Here is a 15,778-nt window from a genome sequence, read left to right as displayed (position 1 = left end):
CCTTCAATATAGGTCATAAACTGTGAAGTGAAAAGTACCTAATATTGTATAAAAAAATATAAAATGCTAAATCTAGTGTGTGTTGAAAAGTGATGAGAGGGATAAGAATGTATATTCATAGTTGCATGAAGGTTTCATAAGAAGCTAACAAAAGTGATTATTTGGGGTGGAGCTGGGCAGATGAGGAACAGGGGTTGGAATGGGACTATTCACTATATAACTTTTTATATTGTTTGATTTATTTGAACCATCTAAATATATTACCTATTAAAAATAAAATTAATTTTATAAAAAGGCTAAAAAAATATTTTCTTCCTTCTCTTTTTTTTTCCTTATCAGTAAACTAAAAAAACTGAGTGAAGACAGTTTGACTAAGCAGCCTGAAGAAGTTTTTGATGTGTTAGAGAAGCTTGGAGAAGGGTAAGTACAAAATACGTGGAAGGAGTATTCAGATAATGACAAACAATTTAGAAAATATTAATGTTTCAATTAGAGTACATTTGTTTGAATTGGATAGTAATAGCAATTACAGTTAAGGTACTCTGTACCAGTCAGTATGGTAGATCTAGTAATAGTGTTTTTCAGAGAAGTGGGCCATATAGATAAGAAAAAAACAAGAAATGAGCTGTAAAATGATTTCCAAGAGGTATATTAATTAGTTTATTCCCATATGACGTTCTTACATATTTATAAGAATTTACAAGTTTATGGAAGATTTTGACTTTGTTAGGTAAGTGAACATAAAGCCATTTTAAACATCTTTCAACACCTTGAACCTCATTTTATGTGGGGAAAAGCGATTAATAGGTAGAAATAGAGCATCTAGTGAGGAAACAGTATGTATTGGCAAAGGACTAGTTGATATACTTTCAGTGTAATAGCAGAGAAACATCTCATTTTAACACAGGGAATGGTAAGGAGCACTTAATGGGATGGCAAAGTGTAGCAGAACTTCCAGAATCATAAAAGGTACAGTTAGTCCACGTTATTCGTGGAATCCGTATTTGTGTCCGGCATTTGCTTACTTAGTAAAATTTATTTTAACCCCAAAATCCATACTTAGGCGCTTTCACAGTCATTTGTGAACATGTGTGGAGCAGCGAAAAACTCGATTTGCTGATACGCACGTTCCCAGCCGAGGCTGAACAAGTCTTGTTCAGTCTTCATGCATTCAGTGTTGGTGGCGACTTTATCGAACACAGCTTCCACAAATAATGAGAATTGACTGTACGTAGTAGATAAATTCAGCAAGAACAAGGAAAGGGAAATAGAGAAAACAAAATTGTAAAATATAAGGTAAACGTAAGGTGGAAGGAGTAAAATCAAGCGTATTTTCCACTAAATGTCAATTCTTCCGTTAAACGTCAGACTGTTACCAGATTAAGATGCAAAACCTAGCTATATGTTGTTTATGAGGTCCATGCAAAATAAAGGATGAAGATACAGAGCTGAAGAAAGAGATAAACATATAAATAAAAACAAAAAGAAAGCAGGAGTGGCAATATTTATACCAGATAAATTAGTAAAGGTTAAAAGATCTTAACTGGGTAAAGCGGGACATTAGGTAATGACATAAAAGATAAATTTATAATGAAACATGTGCTTCGTACCATGGCAGCTAAATTTATGAAGAAAAGCTACTAGAAATGTCAGGGGAATCTAATAAAAGTGTAACGGTATGAACATTTTCAATATATCTCTTTCAGAAGTGGACAGGTATAATAGAAAAAAAACAGAAAAGACATAGAGGGACCCAACTTGATGATAGTAAACTTGATTATATATATGTGTGTGTGTGTATATATATATATACACGTGAATATAATGAATATATATTATATATACACACACGCACAAATACATATAACTTTGGATTCTCCCTTTTTTTGGTTATGTTCATGGACCACTGATTTAAAAAAAAGAGGGAAAATTCTAAAAATGGGAGGTTTTACAGGTCACATTTTCTGGTTACGTTGTTGTTGTTGTGTGCTGTTGAGTCAATTCTGACTCATAGTGACTCTGAGGGACAGACTAGAACTGCCCCCATGGTTTCCTAACCTATAATCTTCATGAGAGCAGATTGCCAGTTCTTTTCACCTGTGAAGCCTCGGAGCGTTCGAACTGCCAGGCTCTCGTCTAGTAGCTGAAGACTTAACCGTTGCACCACAAGGGCTCCTTTTTCTAGCTATAATCTAGTAAAATTAGAAATAAATAATTGCAAAAGACACACAAATTGGAAATTAGCAAACATAATCCAGTGTAATTTATGGATTGAAGAAGAAATCATTGGGGAAATGACAGATTATCTAGAAAACAATGAAAAGGAGAACATTATACCAACATCTATAGAGTACAGCAAACCATTAGGGGAAATGTTTTAATTTTAAATTCCTTCATTATTAAAGAAGACAAAAAATAAAGGAGTTTAGTGCTTAACTGAAGAACTTAAAATAATAATAAAATACACTAAGATAAAATAGGAAGAGAGAATTAATAAAGTAAAAAGCTAAAATTAATGACATAGAAAACAAAAATAATTAGAACAGATATGTTTCAAAGCTGCTTCTTTGAATATCTATAAAGTAGATAAATCTTCTGTATTGACCAAAGAAAATATAGCAAAAATATAGAAAACTTTGAATAAAAAAGAAAATATAACCACTGATAGAGGCTAGATTGAAAGAGTTGAGGGAATAGTATATGTCGCTCAATAACTAATTTAAAAATCCAGAGGAAGTAGGTGATTTCCTAATAAAATATAAATTATCTGAATTGACCTCAAAAAAGTTAAAACTTAGATCAATTACCACAGAAAAGATGGAAAGGTGATTAAATAGCTACTAATTAAAAGGTACCATCTCATAGCAGCACTATTCACGATAGACAAAAGGAGAAAATAACCCAGATGTCCTATCAGCTGATGGACAGATAAACAAAATGTGGTGTATTTGTACAACAGAATGTTATTAAAAGGAATGACGTACTGCTACGTTACAACATGGATGAACCTTGAAGTCACTATGCTAAAAGCAAGAAGCCAGACACAAAAGGCCATTTGTTGTATTATCTCTTTTATATGAAATAGCCAGAAGAGGCAAATCCATAGAGACAGAGAGCAGATAGGTGGTTGCCAGGGTCTAGGAAGAGGGTGGAATGGGGAGTGACTGCCAGATAGGTATGGGGTTTCCTTTTGGAGTGATGAAAACCTTTTGGCACTAGATGGTTGGTGGTGATAGTTGCACAGTATTGTGAATGTAGTAAATGCCACTGAATTGTGTACTTTAAAATGATGAATTTTATGTTACGTGTATCTTATCACAATTTAAAAAGAAAGAACGAAAGAAACCGGCTGGGCTTAAAGTTGATTTTTATTCATTCTTTAGAAGACAAATAATTGCAGTTATTTTTATGAAGCCAATATAACTTTAATATCAAAACCTACATATACAAAAACAGAAAAGTGTAATTCAACCTTACTCTGCTACCATTATGGTAACCATTCCTGCCTTGTCTCAGGTGGCTAGATATTGCCACGTGTCTTCCTTCCCTTTTTCTGGATCCTGTCAGCTGTTGATTTCAGGGAACCCGGTTCAGTGGTGGCATCTCCTGTTATAAACTCTAGCCTGCACTATCGGGCTTTCAGAGATGCTGGTTCTTCCCTCACCTTGGTGAGAGGGATATTATCTGGATCTCTTCAGGAACCTATTTAGTGAATGAGCGTGCAAGCCACATATAGTATATCCATTCCAGCATTTCATCTCCTTGAACCTTTGATCTCCTTCTTGTATGCTGAGAATTGCCTGGCATCTCGTTTAATGTAGGTAGCTGTTGGTGGCAGGTTTCAGTTGAGTAGCCAAAGCAAGATCTTAGGACCACTCCCAACTGTTTTAGCTACCATGCTGAGTTTGGAATTTGTGGTCTGTGCATCCATATCAGTAAATTCCTTTCTCCCTAGAATCCTTGGAATCCATTCCCACATGTATTCTTTAGGATTCTGCTGATATAAACTGACAAAATCTTACAACTTTTTTGGATGTGACTAGAGCTGCTCTTGGATCAGATTTTATACTCATCACTTAAGTGTTGCAGGGATATGAGTGTAATTATGGGTCTGGAAACAGTGAGAAATGGTGGGGTGGTCTGGAAGAGAATCTACACTCCCTGAAAGGTAACGTCTCAGATGAGGCCATTACAGAGTCTTCAGGCATTGTGAAGCTAATTGTCTCAGACGAGGGACAGGGTTGCTTTGCTGGCAAGAGAGGCTTGGAGGTTCAGGGTACTTAGATTAATAAGCATCTCCCTAAATGTCCCAATACCAGTCTTCTGGGTACCTGTCTTTACTGTTAAGTGTCTTAATTTTAACACAGCTGACCTGGTGATGTTGTAAATTCAATTTGCAATGTAATTCAGCTTCTAGTAAGTTCAAACTTTGTTTGGTTTTCAGAAATCTCAGCCATGTGTCTACAAGAATGAAGAAATTCTTTTGGAGCTGTTAAAAATAATCAAAACTCAAATAAATTAAAACATAAGGTTTATTTTGAGCAGTCATTCTATATGAATGCAGGGAGATAATTTTGTTTCTAAAAGCAAGTGGTTCAAAGTAGGCTAGTTACAGTTGTTAAAAAAAAAAGCTTTGAGTTAGCTAAAAAATAATGTAATATTTGATTGTTTAATAAACAATTTGCAAATTGAGGAAGCATCTGTGTCCCTGCAAAAAGAGAAGCCGCTCTTGAGGATTGGCGATTTTACATAACCTTAACTACATTTTTGCTTAATGAACACAAGTTTCCGTGGTGACAAGGTTATTGAGTTAACATTAAAAAACTAACTCCTGAAAATTTGTCCTTTTACCTATTTGTAGCTCTGAGACCTCTTGAAATTAAAATTAAGGAAGCACACAATCTTTGTCATTAAATCACAAGGTACTGGGTTTGTTATTGACTAACTGAAAGGTTGGTGGTTTGAACACTCCCAGGGGCTTTGCAGGAATAAGACCTGGTAAAATGCTTCCTTAAAGATTACAGCCAAGAAAACCTTATGGGGGCAGTTCTGCTCTTTCACGTGAGGTCGCAATCAGTTGGAACTGACTAGACAGCATGCAACAGCAACAATGACAACCCTTTTCTAGCCAGAAAAGACAAATTTACAGCATTGCAGGGCAGTTCCTTGTGAAAAGAACAAGTCAGTACTTTTGCAGTTTGGGTAGAGCTTTTGTGGTTAATTTTTGGGCTTGTGGGTAAGAGAAGCCTCTCAAAATCAAAGTAAGATGTCTGTTACTAAATTTTTTCCCCACAGGACATTAAGAAGCTTTCTGTTTCTCTGAATCCTGAGCTGGGAATTTAAGCTCTGAGCTTATTATATTTGTTCTACAACTTTTCCAGTGCAGGCGGAGGCATCCAGCCCTCTCTGCAGTCCTTATGTTCTGTTTTCACCATAATATTCTGTTGCGACTGCTATTTGGTCTCTTAAAGCTTTGCCTAGACTCCAGGCAACTATGGGTGATAATTTAAGCAACTGTGTTGCCACTGAATGCCATGGACTGTCAATGCTGTGTTGGCCACTAGCCTTGAAGTCATTAATATCTTCAAATCTTCTGAGACAGACCTAATTCAACATTTTCATCTTTAATTCTTTCCCTTGAAACCACTTTTTGTACCAAAAACTGTACAAAGTTATTGTTAAGAAAAGAGAAGCTGCTCTGTGCAGTCGGTGTATAAGGAATTTAATATAAAATTTGGAGCTCGAATGACTTGTGAAAGGGCCAGGGATGCAAAGGTCATAAAGCTGCTGCTGAAGGTCAGAGAAGCCGGCACTGAAGATCTCAACCTGAAGCATGAAAGTGGGTGATGTTCAAAAACTTCCCGAGAAGCCTCTGGAATTCTCAAGAACCTTTGAGAACTTCCCACCAACTATCTCAGCCTGCATAGCAGTGTGGTGGCTACCAAAAGCTGAGCGGGCATCTGTTGTGCATCTTACGTCTGCCAGTGCATCTACTGCCACTGCATCTGGGGAGTAATGATCTTCTACGTAACTTTTTGCCACTGAGATTTCATGCACTGTCTTTGCTCTGGCAAACTCTTACCGGTAGCCATTCATGGAAAGAGATTCTGGGAAGTGTGGTTCCCAGTTTCTCTTTTGCAGTGCTTAGGAGACCTTAGAAGGGGTGATGATGTTGCTTAATTGTTAATAGATAATTTAGGATAGAATTCTACTTAGCTTTCGCGAGCTCACTTCATATGTGTATACTTGCAAGTATAGATAAATATATATATATCTTATATATACCATTTGTGTACATTTTGATGCCTGTAACAAGGTAACTTTGGGTATCAAACAGAATTAAGTTACTTCTGGAAGCCCAAAGAACAAGGGGTAGCATAAAAATGTTAAAGCCCTGTGTTATGCTTTGCCATTTATTTTGAGAGATTGTAAATTTGAAAGTTACTATGCATAGATTCCTAATATTAGGAAGCATTCCATGTCTTCCAATGACTTGCTCTTCTTGCTTTTCTGTAGAAATAATGTGGTAGGAAAAGCATGATATATGGAGTCCAACTGTTTGAATTCTAGCCTTGCTGGTTACTGGTGAGCCTCTGTGTCCTCATCTTTAAGTGGTGGTAATAGTATTACCTCATGACTGAGAGAGCTGAATTTGACAATGCATGTAAAACACTTAGGATAGTACCTGGCTTATAATAACCACTCAGTAAATTGTAGCAGTTCTTACCTTGTCTTCTGATTCATCCTTAGGTATAATTGGCTTTCTTCCTGATTGCTTTTGCTTAAAAAAAAATTTAGTTGTCAAAAATTATAGCAGAGACAGTTTTTGGGTAGGTGACCACTGTCACTCATTTTATTTACCCGTGAGTGTGTGGTTTTGTTCTTGAGGGAGAGCTGATAGTGAAGGGAGCATTCGAAGATGCTGAGGAGGGAGCTGAGAGGGAACCAGATGACTGAGCTTCCCTGCTGCTGCTTGAATTTTGGTGTTGTAAGGTCCTCCAGCGGAGGGTTTCGACTGCATTTAAATACTTGAAATAGGGATGGGACTTTGATATTCTGGGGGTGACTTTGCTTAAGGTGAGGTCAGCCTTTTCTCCTAATCTGACACTTCGGCTATTATTAATCTACATTTCATTCTTTTAATTTCCATTTATATCTTCTTAATGCTGCATTTGTTTGAGTTGACAAACCGTAAGTCTATTTATTTCATTCATAAGAAAAATGTAAGCAAATTATTAACATATATTAACTTGATGATTTTAGTAGATTTTAAGTCTGTAATTGAAGCATTAAAGCGAAGATAAAAGTAATGAACTTCTCTGTATTATTATTTGTTTAATTTTCACTATTTAATGTTTTCAGCTAGAAAGGAGTCCTGCGTGGCACAAACGGTTAAGTGCTGGTCTTATAATCAAAAGATTGACTGTTTGAACCTGCCCGGAGGGGCTTTGGAAGAAAAGCCTGGCAATTTGTTTCTGAAAGGTCACAGCCTTGAAAACCCTGTGGAGCACAGTTCTACTCTGCAACACATGAGGTTGCCCGCCATGAGTTGGAATCGATTTGACGGCACTTGGTGGTGGGTGGTGGTGGTTCAACTAGAAAAGACTATAGATAAAAACTGCAGTGGAATGTTTTTCCCCTATTAGTTACGATGTTTGAAAGAAAATAATGTCTTGGTTTCTTTTAGGTCTTATGGGAGTGTATTTAAAGCAATACATAAGGAGTCTGGTCAAGTTGTGGCAATTAAGCAAGTGCCTGTTGAATCAGATCTTCAGGAAATCATCAAAGAGATTTCTATAATGCAGCAATGTGACAGGTGTGAAGAGGTTTTATTTCTTTTATTTACTTTCATTTGATGAATGTTGCTAATAATGTATAAGAAAATATAGTCTTTAGTTATCTGTTTTTTTTTTTTTTTTTTCCTTATTTCCTTTTGGAAGTGAAACTAATCCTTTAAGGAAAATGAAGACAGCTGTTCAGGGTCGTCTTTGGGACTTACTGCTCTTTGCTCATAGCAAACATGATGTTATAACATTAAGAAGCATGTGGTGATAGAAAATGCTCAAGCGGTTTTCCTATTTTCAGCACTAATTTATAGATGAAATTTATTTGTTTTTATCAAAGGGAGTCATTTAATAGTCTATATTACGTGCTCGGTTGCTAACCGAAAGGTTGGCAGTCTGAACCTACCTAGTGGCTCTGTGGGAGAAAGACGTGGTCATCTGTTCCTGGAGATTACAGCCTAGAAAACCCTGTGGGGGTAGCTGTACTCTGTCACATGGGGTTGCTATGAGTAGAAATCGATTCAGTGGCACCTACCAACAACATTATTTAATAGTTTTTACCAGTAAATCTAATTCAGAAAACATTTACTGAGCATCTCCAGTGGACCTGGTATTTTGCCAGGATCTAGGAATAACAAGATATCTAAAATACTGTTTTTTCTTTTTGAGGGGCTGGCAGTCTACTTGGGGAGACAGATACAAGCAAGTGGTTATAATACAGCAAAATTACTGTATTGACTGGTGCGTGGGGTGATATGAGATGAGGCAGGGCACCCACCTAGCCAGAGGAGTCGGGAAATCTGTGAAATGCTGAGGAGAAGAAGGTAATTTGCTGAATAAATGGAGGGATGAAAGAGAGTAAAGAGAATTACAGGCAGAGTGGTGAAACATAGCTCACTGGTATGTGTTCTTCTAACAAGATTTAGAATTGCTGGAGTGGAAAGTATAAGACAGATTGGTGTGAAATGAGTTTCACTAGGTAAATGAAGCTGATCATGAAGGGTCTTGTATGCTATGTTAGGAAGCCGGGTGTTTATTCTGTAAAGGATGTAGAGTGTATAAATTTGGACAATGTTTAGCCTACGGTTACTTAATCTAAGAGCGATTTGTTATTCTCACTTCATAAAAGGTCTGGAAGAAGTGCTGGTGCAGCTGTAACAAAGTATTGTCTGTGTCTCAGGCTTCTTCTTATACTCTGCCATCCTTAGCTTGGGACCTTTGTCCTCATGCTTATTATCTCATGAGTACAAGATGGCTGCCCCAGCCCCAACCTTCTCTCCATATTCCAGGTAGGAGGAGGAAGAAGAAAGGTTCCTTCCCAGAAACCCTCAGCATGTGTCTTATTTGTTAGAATTGTGTCACATAATGACTTAGAGCTGCAGAGGATTTGGACACTGGCATAACATAGTTTATAAAGAATATGTTCTACATTCTGCTTTGGTGAGTAGCGTCTGGGGTCTTAAAAGCCTGCGAGCGGCTATCCAGGGCACTCCATTGGTCTCATCCCTTTGGGAGCAAGGAAGAATGAAGAAAAGTAAAGATACAAGGGAAAGATTAGTCCAAAGGACTAATGGACTACATCTACCATGGCTCTACCAGGCTGAGTCCAGTAACACTAGATGGTGCCCGGCTACCTCCACTGACTGCTCTGATAGGGATCACAATAGAGGGTCCCGGACAGAGCTGGAGGAAAATGTAGAACAAAATCCTAACTCAAAAAGAAAGTCCAGATTTGCTGGCCTGACAGAGACTGGAGAAACCCTGAGAGTATGGACCCTGGACACCATTTCAGCTCAGTAATGAGGTGAGTCCTGAGGTTCACCCTTCAGCCAAAGATTGAACGGGCCCATGGAACAAAACAAGACTAAAGGGGTGCACCAGCCCTGGGGCAGGGACAGGAAGCAGGAGGGAACAGGAAAGCTGGTAATAGGGAACCTAAGGTTGAGAAGGAAGAGTGTTGACGTGTCGTGGGGTTGTTAACCAATGTCATAGAACAATGTGTGTACTAACTGTTTGATGAGAAACTAGTTTGTTCTATAAACCTTCATCTAAGGTACAATTAAAAAAAAAAGTATCAAAGCTAGAAAATTACATAGTATAGTCACTCAGATTACTAGTGGATATACTTAAAATGAGTGAGCATTTTTTTTCTTTATTTGTTCATCTGTTTGTTTATCCATTCAACAGTTGTAGAGTTGCCACCATATGAATAGTAGTGCCTGAATTCTGTCTGCTAAGACTACTTATTTATTCATTTATTCTAATCATTTTAGTAGCCTTGTCTACCGTGGCAGCTGAGATCTGATGATCTGCTTTTGTTGACAGTTTTAGAGATTAAATCTCATGGGGCTGTGTATAGTTTGTCCTCAAAGGAAAATGTTTTATTCCAGAAAGTATTCCTGTTCTGTTTACTTTTAGGGCAAATATATGTCAAGAACTAAAAGGGTCTAGTATTTTACCTTACTTTCAAGCTAATAGGTTAGTCCATTACTGTTTTATAGATGCTGGCAGAGGACATAAGATTCCTGGGTCAGAGACAAAGGACCCTCACTTATGGCCCAGCAAGCAGCATGGTTTACATTGATTCCCCTTGTTCTCAAGTTCCATGGGGGTGATGTGGAAGGCCTAGATGGATGGTGTGCACGCACTGGGTTTGTACCACAGATGAGGAAGACTGAGCTTGGGGAACCTGCTGTTTTATAGTAAGCAGTAAGTAGGCCTGCTTTTTGTCCCAGAGGGAGACGTTACTTCATCCTCCGAGGTTGCTCGCGACAAACACAATCCTGAGAAATGGCCCAGGTAAAGAGCAGTGTAGGCCTTGTATTCTTAAGCATATCCAGCAGGATATGCAGGAGTGCGAGAGATCTGTAAAGCTCCTTTCTCTCCCAACAGTTTATAAGATCTGTATATTATAACCGCTTTGGCTAATGAAGTGACGGAATAATCCTAGGGGAACTTTGCTGCTTGGATTTCTTCAGTTTTGCTTTTCTTTAGCATATGCCACATTCTTATGTTACGTATTTTCCACAAAGGCTCCACAGCTTGCAATTCAAGTGGTTATAAAAAAAAAAAAAAAAAATTCCTTTTCTTCCGGATCAAAGTATATAATTGCAAAGTTTTCCAGACCTTGGTGTTAATTTAGTAAATTGATGAGAATGTGATTCCCATGTTTTGATGCAGAAAAGGAAAGATTGAATTAAGCATAGTGCTAGGCCCACAAGATGCTCAATACATGTTTGTTGCTATTATCATTCTATCTTAGGTTAAAAATAGTTCAGGGACTAGTGCTGTGCTTTAGAGATCTAACTTGAGCATGGTTGAGGAAAGGCAGGGTCTCCAGTATTACCTGCTATATGTATCATTTCCCCTTACTTTATGAGTCTTGGAACCTATTGGCTCTTGCTCATATTTCTGCACCGGCTTCCTGTTTGTTCACTTTGTGTTTTGTTTTTGCCTCCTCCAACCGTTTTCCTTCCTGAGGCTAGATCTTTTAAAAATGCAAAGCTAATCAAGCCATTCCATGTTTAAAGCCCTTAACTGACTTCTTATTGCTTAGATAAATCCAGTATTCTAGGGATGGCATACAAAGTCTTATGTGCTGTGCACAAGATATAGAACAATGAGTGAGTCTCAGGCTTTATACTAAAGGGACTTTCGATCAGATGGAAGAGACAAAGAGACAAGATTCTTTCAATACAGTATAAGAGATAATGATGGGGTAGATATGAGGAGCTATACAGGCCGGAAGGGGTATCTAACACCTTACCCTTGGAGGTTCAGGGAACTCTTCCCCAAGGCGGTCATACTCAAGTGGAGTCTTGAAGCATGAGTTAATTTTACTGGGCAAAGAGGAGAGTGATCTGTGTGGTGGGAATAGAATATTTCTCTGGCTTCCTGAGAGTGGCACTGAGCACTTCCTGGCTTCTACCACTGCAGCTCTTTTATCTGTTTCTGGTTAAGATTCCATTTGAATACTTGTTCTAAGGCCAAAAAAAAAAAAAAAAGTTTGAAAATCACCATATTGAAAGATTAGTTATGAACTTTGGCAGTTTGTATCAACTTATGTATGTTTATTCATTTTTTGGGTGGGCCAAGGAAGAAATTGGCATGATTTAGATTTATATTTGAAACAATTCCATTTTCATAGAATAATCACATTGCCTTTGTAAAAGCGGTATTTATCTTACCCCTATTAAGTTGTGGAAAACTATTAAAATTGCAACAGAATGTTAATGAAAATTAAGCCATTTCTTTAGTTATCACGTCCTTATAATGGTAGCACTTTAAAAAATACGCCTTTGTCAATATGTTGTTGTTGTTAGATGCCATTGAGTTGGTTCCCACTCATAGTGACCCCATATGTAGCACGTTTTCCATTTCTTACCTGTTATTTTTTTTTTTTTCACTTTTCTTTTTATACTGTTTCTATTCTGAGTTGTGATAATAGGGAAAGACCATTAGGATAAAGAGTATAGCAGATCCCAGGATTGCAAGGGTGGTTTAGCGTGAGAATATCAGTCATTGTGATACATCACATTAATAATAGAACAAAGAAAAAAAAAAAAGCAGCCATCTCAATTGATGCAGAAAAGCCATTTGACAAAATCCAACATGGTTTCACAATAAAAACATGCAGTAAGCTAGGAATAGAAAGGAAATTCCTCAACATGATAAAGGGCATTTGTGAAAAACCCACGGTTAACATCATGCTCAATGGGTTTTTGTTGTTGTTGTTGAATTGTAGGAGTTCCTTATGTAATCTGGATATTAAACCCATATCAGCTAGATAGTAACCAAATATTTTCTCCTATTCTGTGGGTTTTCATTTTACTTTCTTGATAATGTTCTTTGATGCATAAAAGTTTTAAATTTTGATGAAGTCTAATTTATCAATTTTTTCTTTCATGGATTGTGCCTTTGGTGTCATATCTAAGAATTCATTGCCAAAAACAAGGTCCTGAAACTTTACTCCTATGTTATCTTCTAATAAGTATTAATGGTGGTGGTCATTTGTCCTTCCTAAGTCTTCCTGGAAACAACTTGGCTGTAATCGCAGTTTATTCTGCTTTCGAGAACATAAAACCTTAGTTCAGCGATAATTTAAATAGTTGATAATTTTAATTATTTGAGTCTAGAACAAAACAATTTCTTTTCTCCAGAATTTTCCAAGGCCAAAATGGAACAGAAAAGAAAAAGTTAGGCCTCATTGAAATACCATATTTTTAAAGTTAAGTGTTAATATTTGACTGAATGCAAACTCCTTTAGAAACTTACATTTAAAATGCTTTAGTTTTAAAAAAATGTATTTTCATTTGTTCCTTATGTTAAATAGTAAGTTTTTCCAAAAGGAACCCTGATTTTCTTGGGAATCACTCAGAACAGTTGGGCCTCTTCTGGCTCATAATCCTGTTAAATTTCATCCATGAATTAAAGCCTGATCATACTGCTCATTTGGTAATCCCTAGATACAAACAGTTTGACCTCCAATGGATGTTTACTTATTAAGTTTGCTTATTAGAACATTATGATATGTTCAAAATACTTTGTATTGGGATTAAGAAAAAAAATTATTTGGGAATTAACTAAATTTAATTGTGTTTGTATTTTCTTTTAGCCCATATGTTGTAAAGTACTATGGCAGTTATTTTAAGAACACAGACCTCTGGATTGTTATGGAGTACTGTGGAGCTGGCTCTGTCTCAGACATAATTAGATTACGAAACAAGACAGTAAGTACTTTTAAATGGTTTTGCTCATCTCATTTCTGAAGACTCATATTTAGAATATGACTAAGCAGTGTTTTGTTACAAAGGAAATATTAGTGTGAAAAAGAAAAAGTTTTACAGAGGATCTAGCATGAAGTATGAAAGCCTACCACTTTTCTTTTTCTCTGTGGCAAATTTAGGAGCCACATGATTGTTTAATTTTTTTATTGGGATAATTTTGGAGGAGTCACTGAGAAATTACCATGGCACTCTCCTTTTCCTTACTGGTATCAGTGTGTGTTGCTTGTTGATGTGAGTTCAAGAAATTGTGGCTAGGATTTTTCTTAAATTTTATAATAGTCATGGTTTATCTTAAATTTTCTATATTATAACTTACAGCTGGTAAACAATTGGAAGAAGTTATATACTTTTGAGTTTTTAAAAATAACTGAAAAAATATTTTTGTATTTATTTTCCCAGACCTTGCCAGGATGTTTGAAAGTGATAGAGCTAGATTTTGTATATACATTTGTGTGTATGTATGTATATGTATGTGTGTATATATAATTTTTTTTGTGAATTCAGCTTAGTGAAATGTGTTATTTAACAAAAGCTTTTTATGGTTTTGTTTTAACCCACAATAAAAGAGCTATTTACAAAATTGTTACTTTAGCAATGCATCTAGTTTATTTAGGTAATTTATAAGGACAAAACTCATTCTTTTACATGTGAATGACAAAATAATCAGTGCAGTAATTTGTAATTCTATAGAATGCTAACCCAGTTACTATAGGACATTATTATATGTTGTCAGACATGTTTCAGTAAAACACATTCAGAAAAATACTTAACTTCTTGAGGCAAATTTGTGGTTAACCAGAATCATTTTAAAATTTGATTGGGGAAGTACATTGAAAGTTTATCCTACTAATTTTTTTTTTGTTCTGTTAGAGAAAATAAAGTAAATAAGATTTCTTTTAAAGGAAGTGAAACAGAAATGAAAATAATCTCTCTTTTGACAGAATGGATTAAATGATCTGTAGCATTCTAATTATATGGTTTAGAATATCACTCTGTTTTCTTGATTTTAAAGGTTAACGTTACGACTTGGACTAGATAGGAAGTAGTTGATCCAAGTAGTTTATTTCTTGTTACCATTAATTACCAACAGTGAGAGTATACTACCGTTAAAAAAGGAAAGGATGAAGGGAATCATTATCCTCAGGAATCTTCTCCACCAGTTATCAAAGGGAAAGATTTTACTCCTTTACATTCTTTGTTAGAAAACAGAGTCCACTGAGCGTGTGGAGTGTCCCGTACATTTATTTGTCTAATTGTTATCCTCACAGAATAGTCTGATTCCCATATATGAAAAAGAACTCAGAGCTGTGCAAGAGATGGATCACTGTAATTGGAGCTGTAGGTAAATTATCTCTTGGTATCACCTTAATGACCAATAAATAAATAAACCCATTGCCATCGAGTCGATTCTGACTCATAGAGACCCTATAGGACAGAGTAGAACTGCCCCATGGAGTTTCAAAGGCTGTAATCTTTGCAGAAGCAGATTGCCACATTTTTCTCCCATGGAGCTGCTGGTGGGTTTGAACCACTGACCTTTCGGTTAGCCGTTGAGTGCTTAACCACAGCGTTCCTTACTTTAATGACCAAAAATGAAACCAAACCCGTTGCTGTCAAGTCAATTCCAGCTCATAGTGACCCTATAGAACAGAGCAGAACTGCCTGAGAGGGTTTCCGAGGAGTGGTTGGTGGATTCGAACTGCTGAACTTTTGGTTAGCAGCCGAGTTCTTAACCACTGCACCACCAGGGCTCCTACCTTAATGACTAAAAAAAAAAATTCCCTGTTAAATCTCTAGAGTATTTGTATCCCCCTTTTCCAGTGTGAGGGCATTTTCTTTGCTTTACTTATTATCTAAAAGGTGTGCCATTGTTAATGTTACCAATACAAGGATGTGTATCCTTTCCAATTTTTTTTTAAATGCCTGGACATTGTAAATATTTGATCATTTTATAGGAATAACTCAATATCTGAATTAAAAAAATGTTTCTTACTCCTTACCTTATATAGTGTTTTTGGGAAGTTTGGTGTTCAGGGATTGGTGGATTTTCAAGGATGAGAGTACGTTGAAATCAGCAGTAGAAGCATGGTTGCTTGGGTGTTGTTGATCGGCTGACTTTCAGAAACATGTTCACTGGAGTGATACTGTTGATGATTGTCTGAATTTCAGAGGTATGGCTGTTATTGATTGACAGGCTTTCAAAAATGT

The 15,778-nt window shown here is 36.6% G+C and overlaps 1 protein-coding gene across 9 annotated transcripts in view; it reads left to right on the top strand.

Annotated features, from left to right (window-relative positions):
• Nucleotides 1-15,778, top strand: part of STK3 (serine/threonine kinase 3) — a 303,173-nt gene that overhangs the window by 38,711 nt on the left and 248,684 nt on the right. For 6 of the 9 annotated variants that reach the window (XR_010317808.1, XM_023545907.2, XM_023545906.2 and 3 more), the window contains exons 2-4: nt 340-420; nt 7,688-7,816; nt 13,399-13,513. Coding sequence is in view for 8 of the 9 variants with exons in the window: in XM_023545907.2 (XP_023401675.1) it covers nt 340-420; nt 7,688-7,816; nt 13,399-13,513 (325 nt within the window). In the remaining variant the exon portion in view is untranslated. Of the gene's footprint in view, nt 1-339; nt 421-7,687; nt 7,817-9,073; nt 9,225-9,258; nt 9,589-13,398; nt 13,514-15,778 lie in introns of those variants that run through there. The other 3 variants (XM_064267933.1, XM_010588425.3, XM_064267932.1) reach the window with 3 other exon arrangements.

This window comes from Loxodonta africana, chromosome 14 (assembly GCF_030014295.1).
Source record: "Loxodonta africana isolate mLoxAfr1 chromosome 14, mLoxAfr1.hap2, whole genome shotgun sequence".
Classification (NCBI taxonomy): domain Eukaryota; kingdom Metazoa; phylum Chordata; class Mammalia; order Proboscidea; family Elephantidae; genus Loxodonta; species Loxodonta africana.
This window is presented reverse-complemented; position numbering and strand designations above follow the sequence as displayed.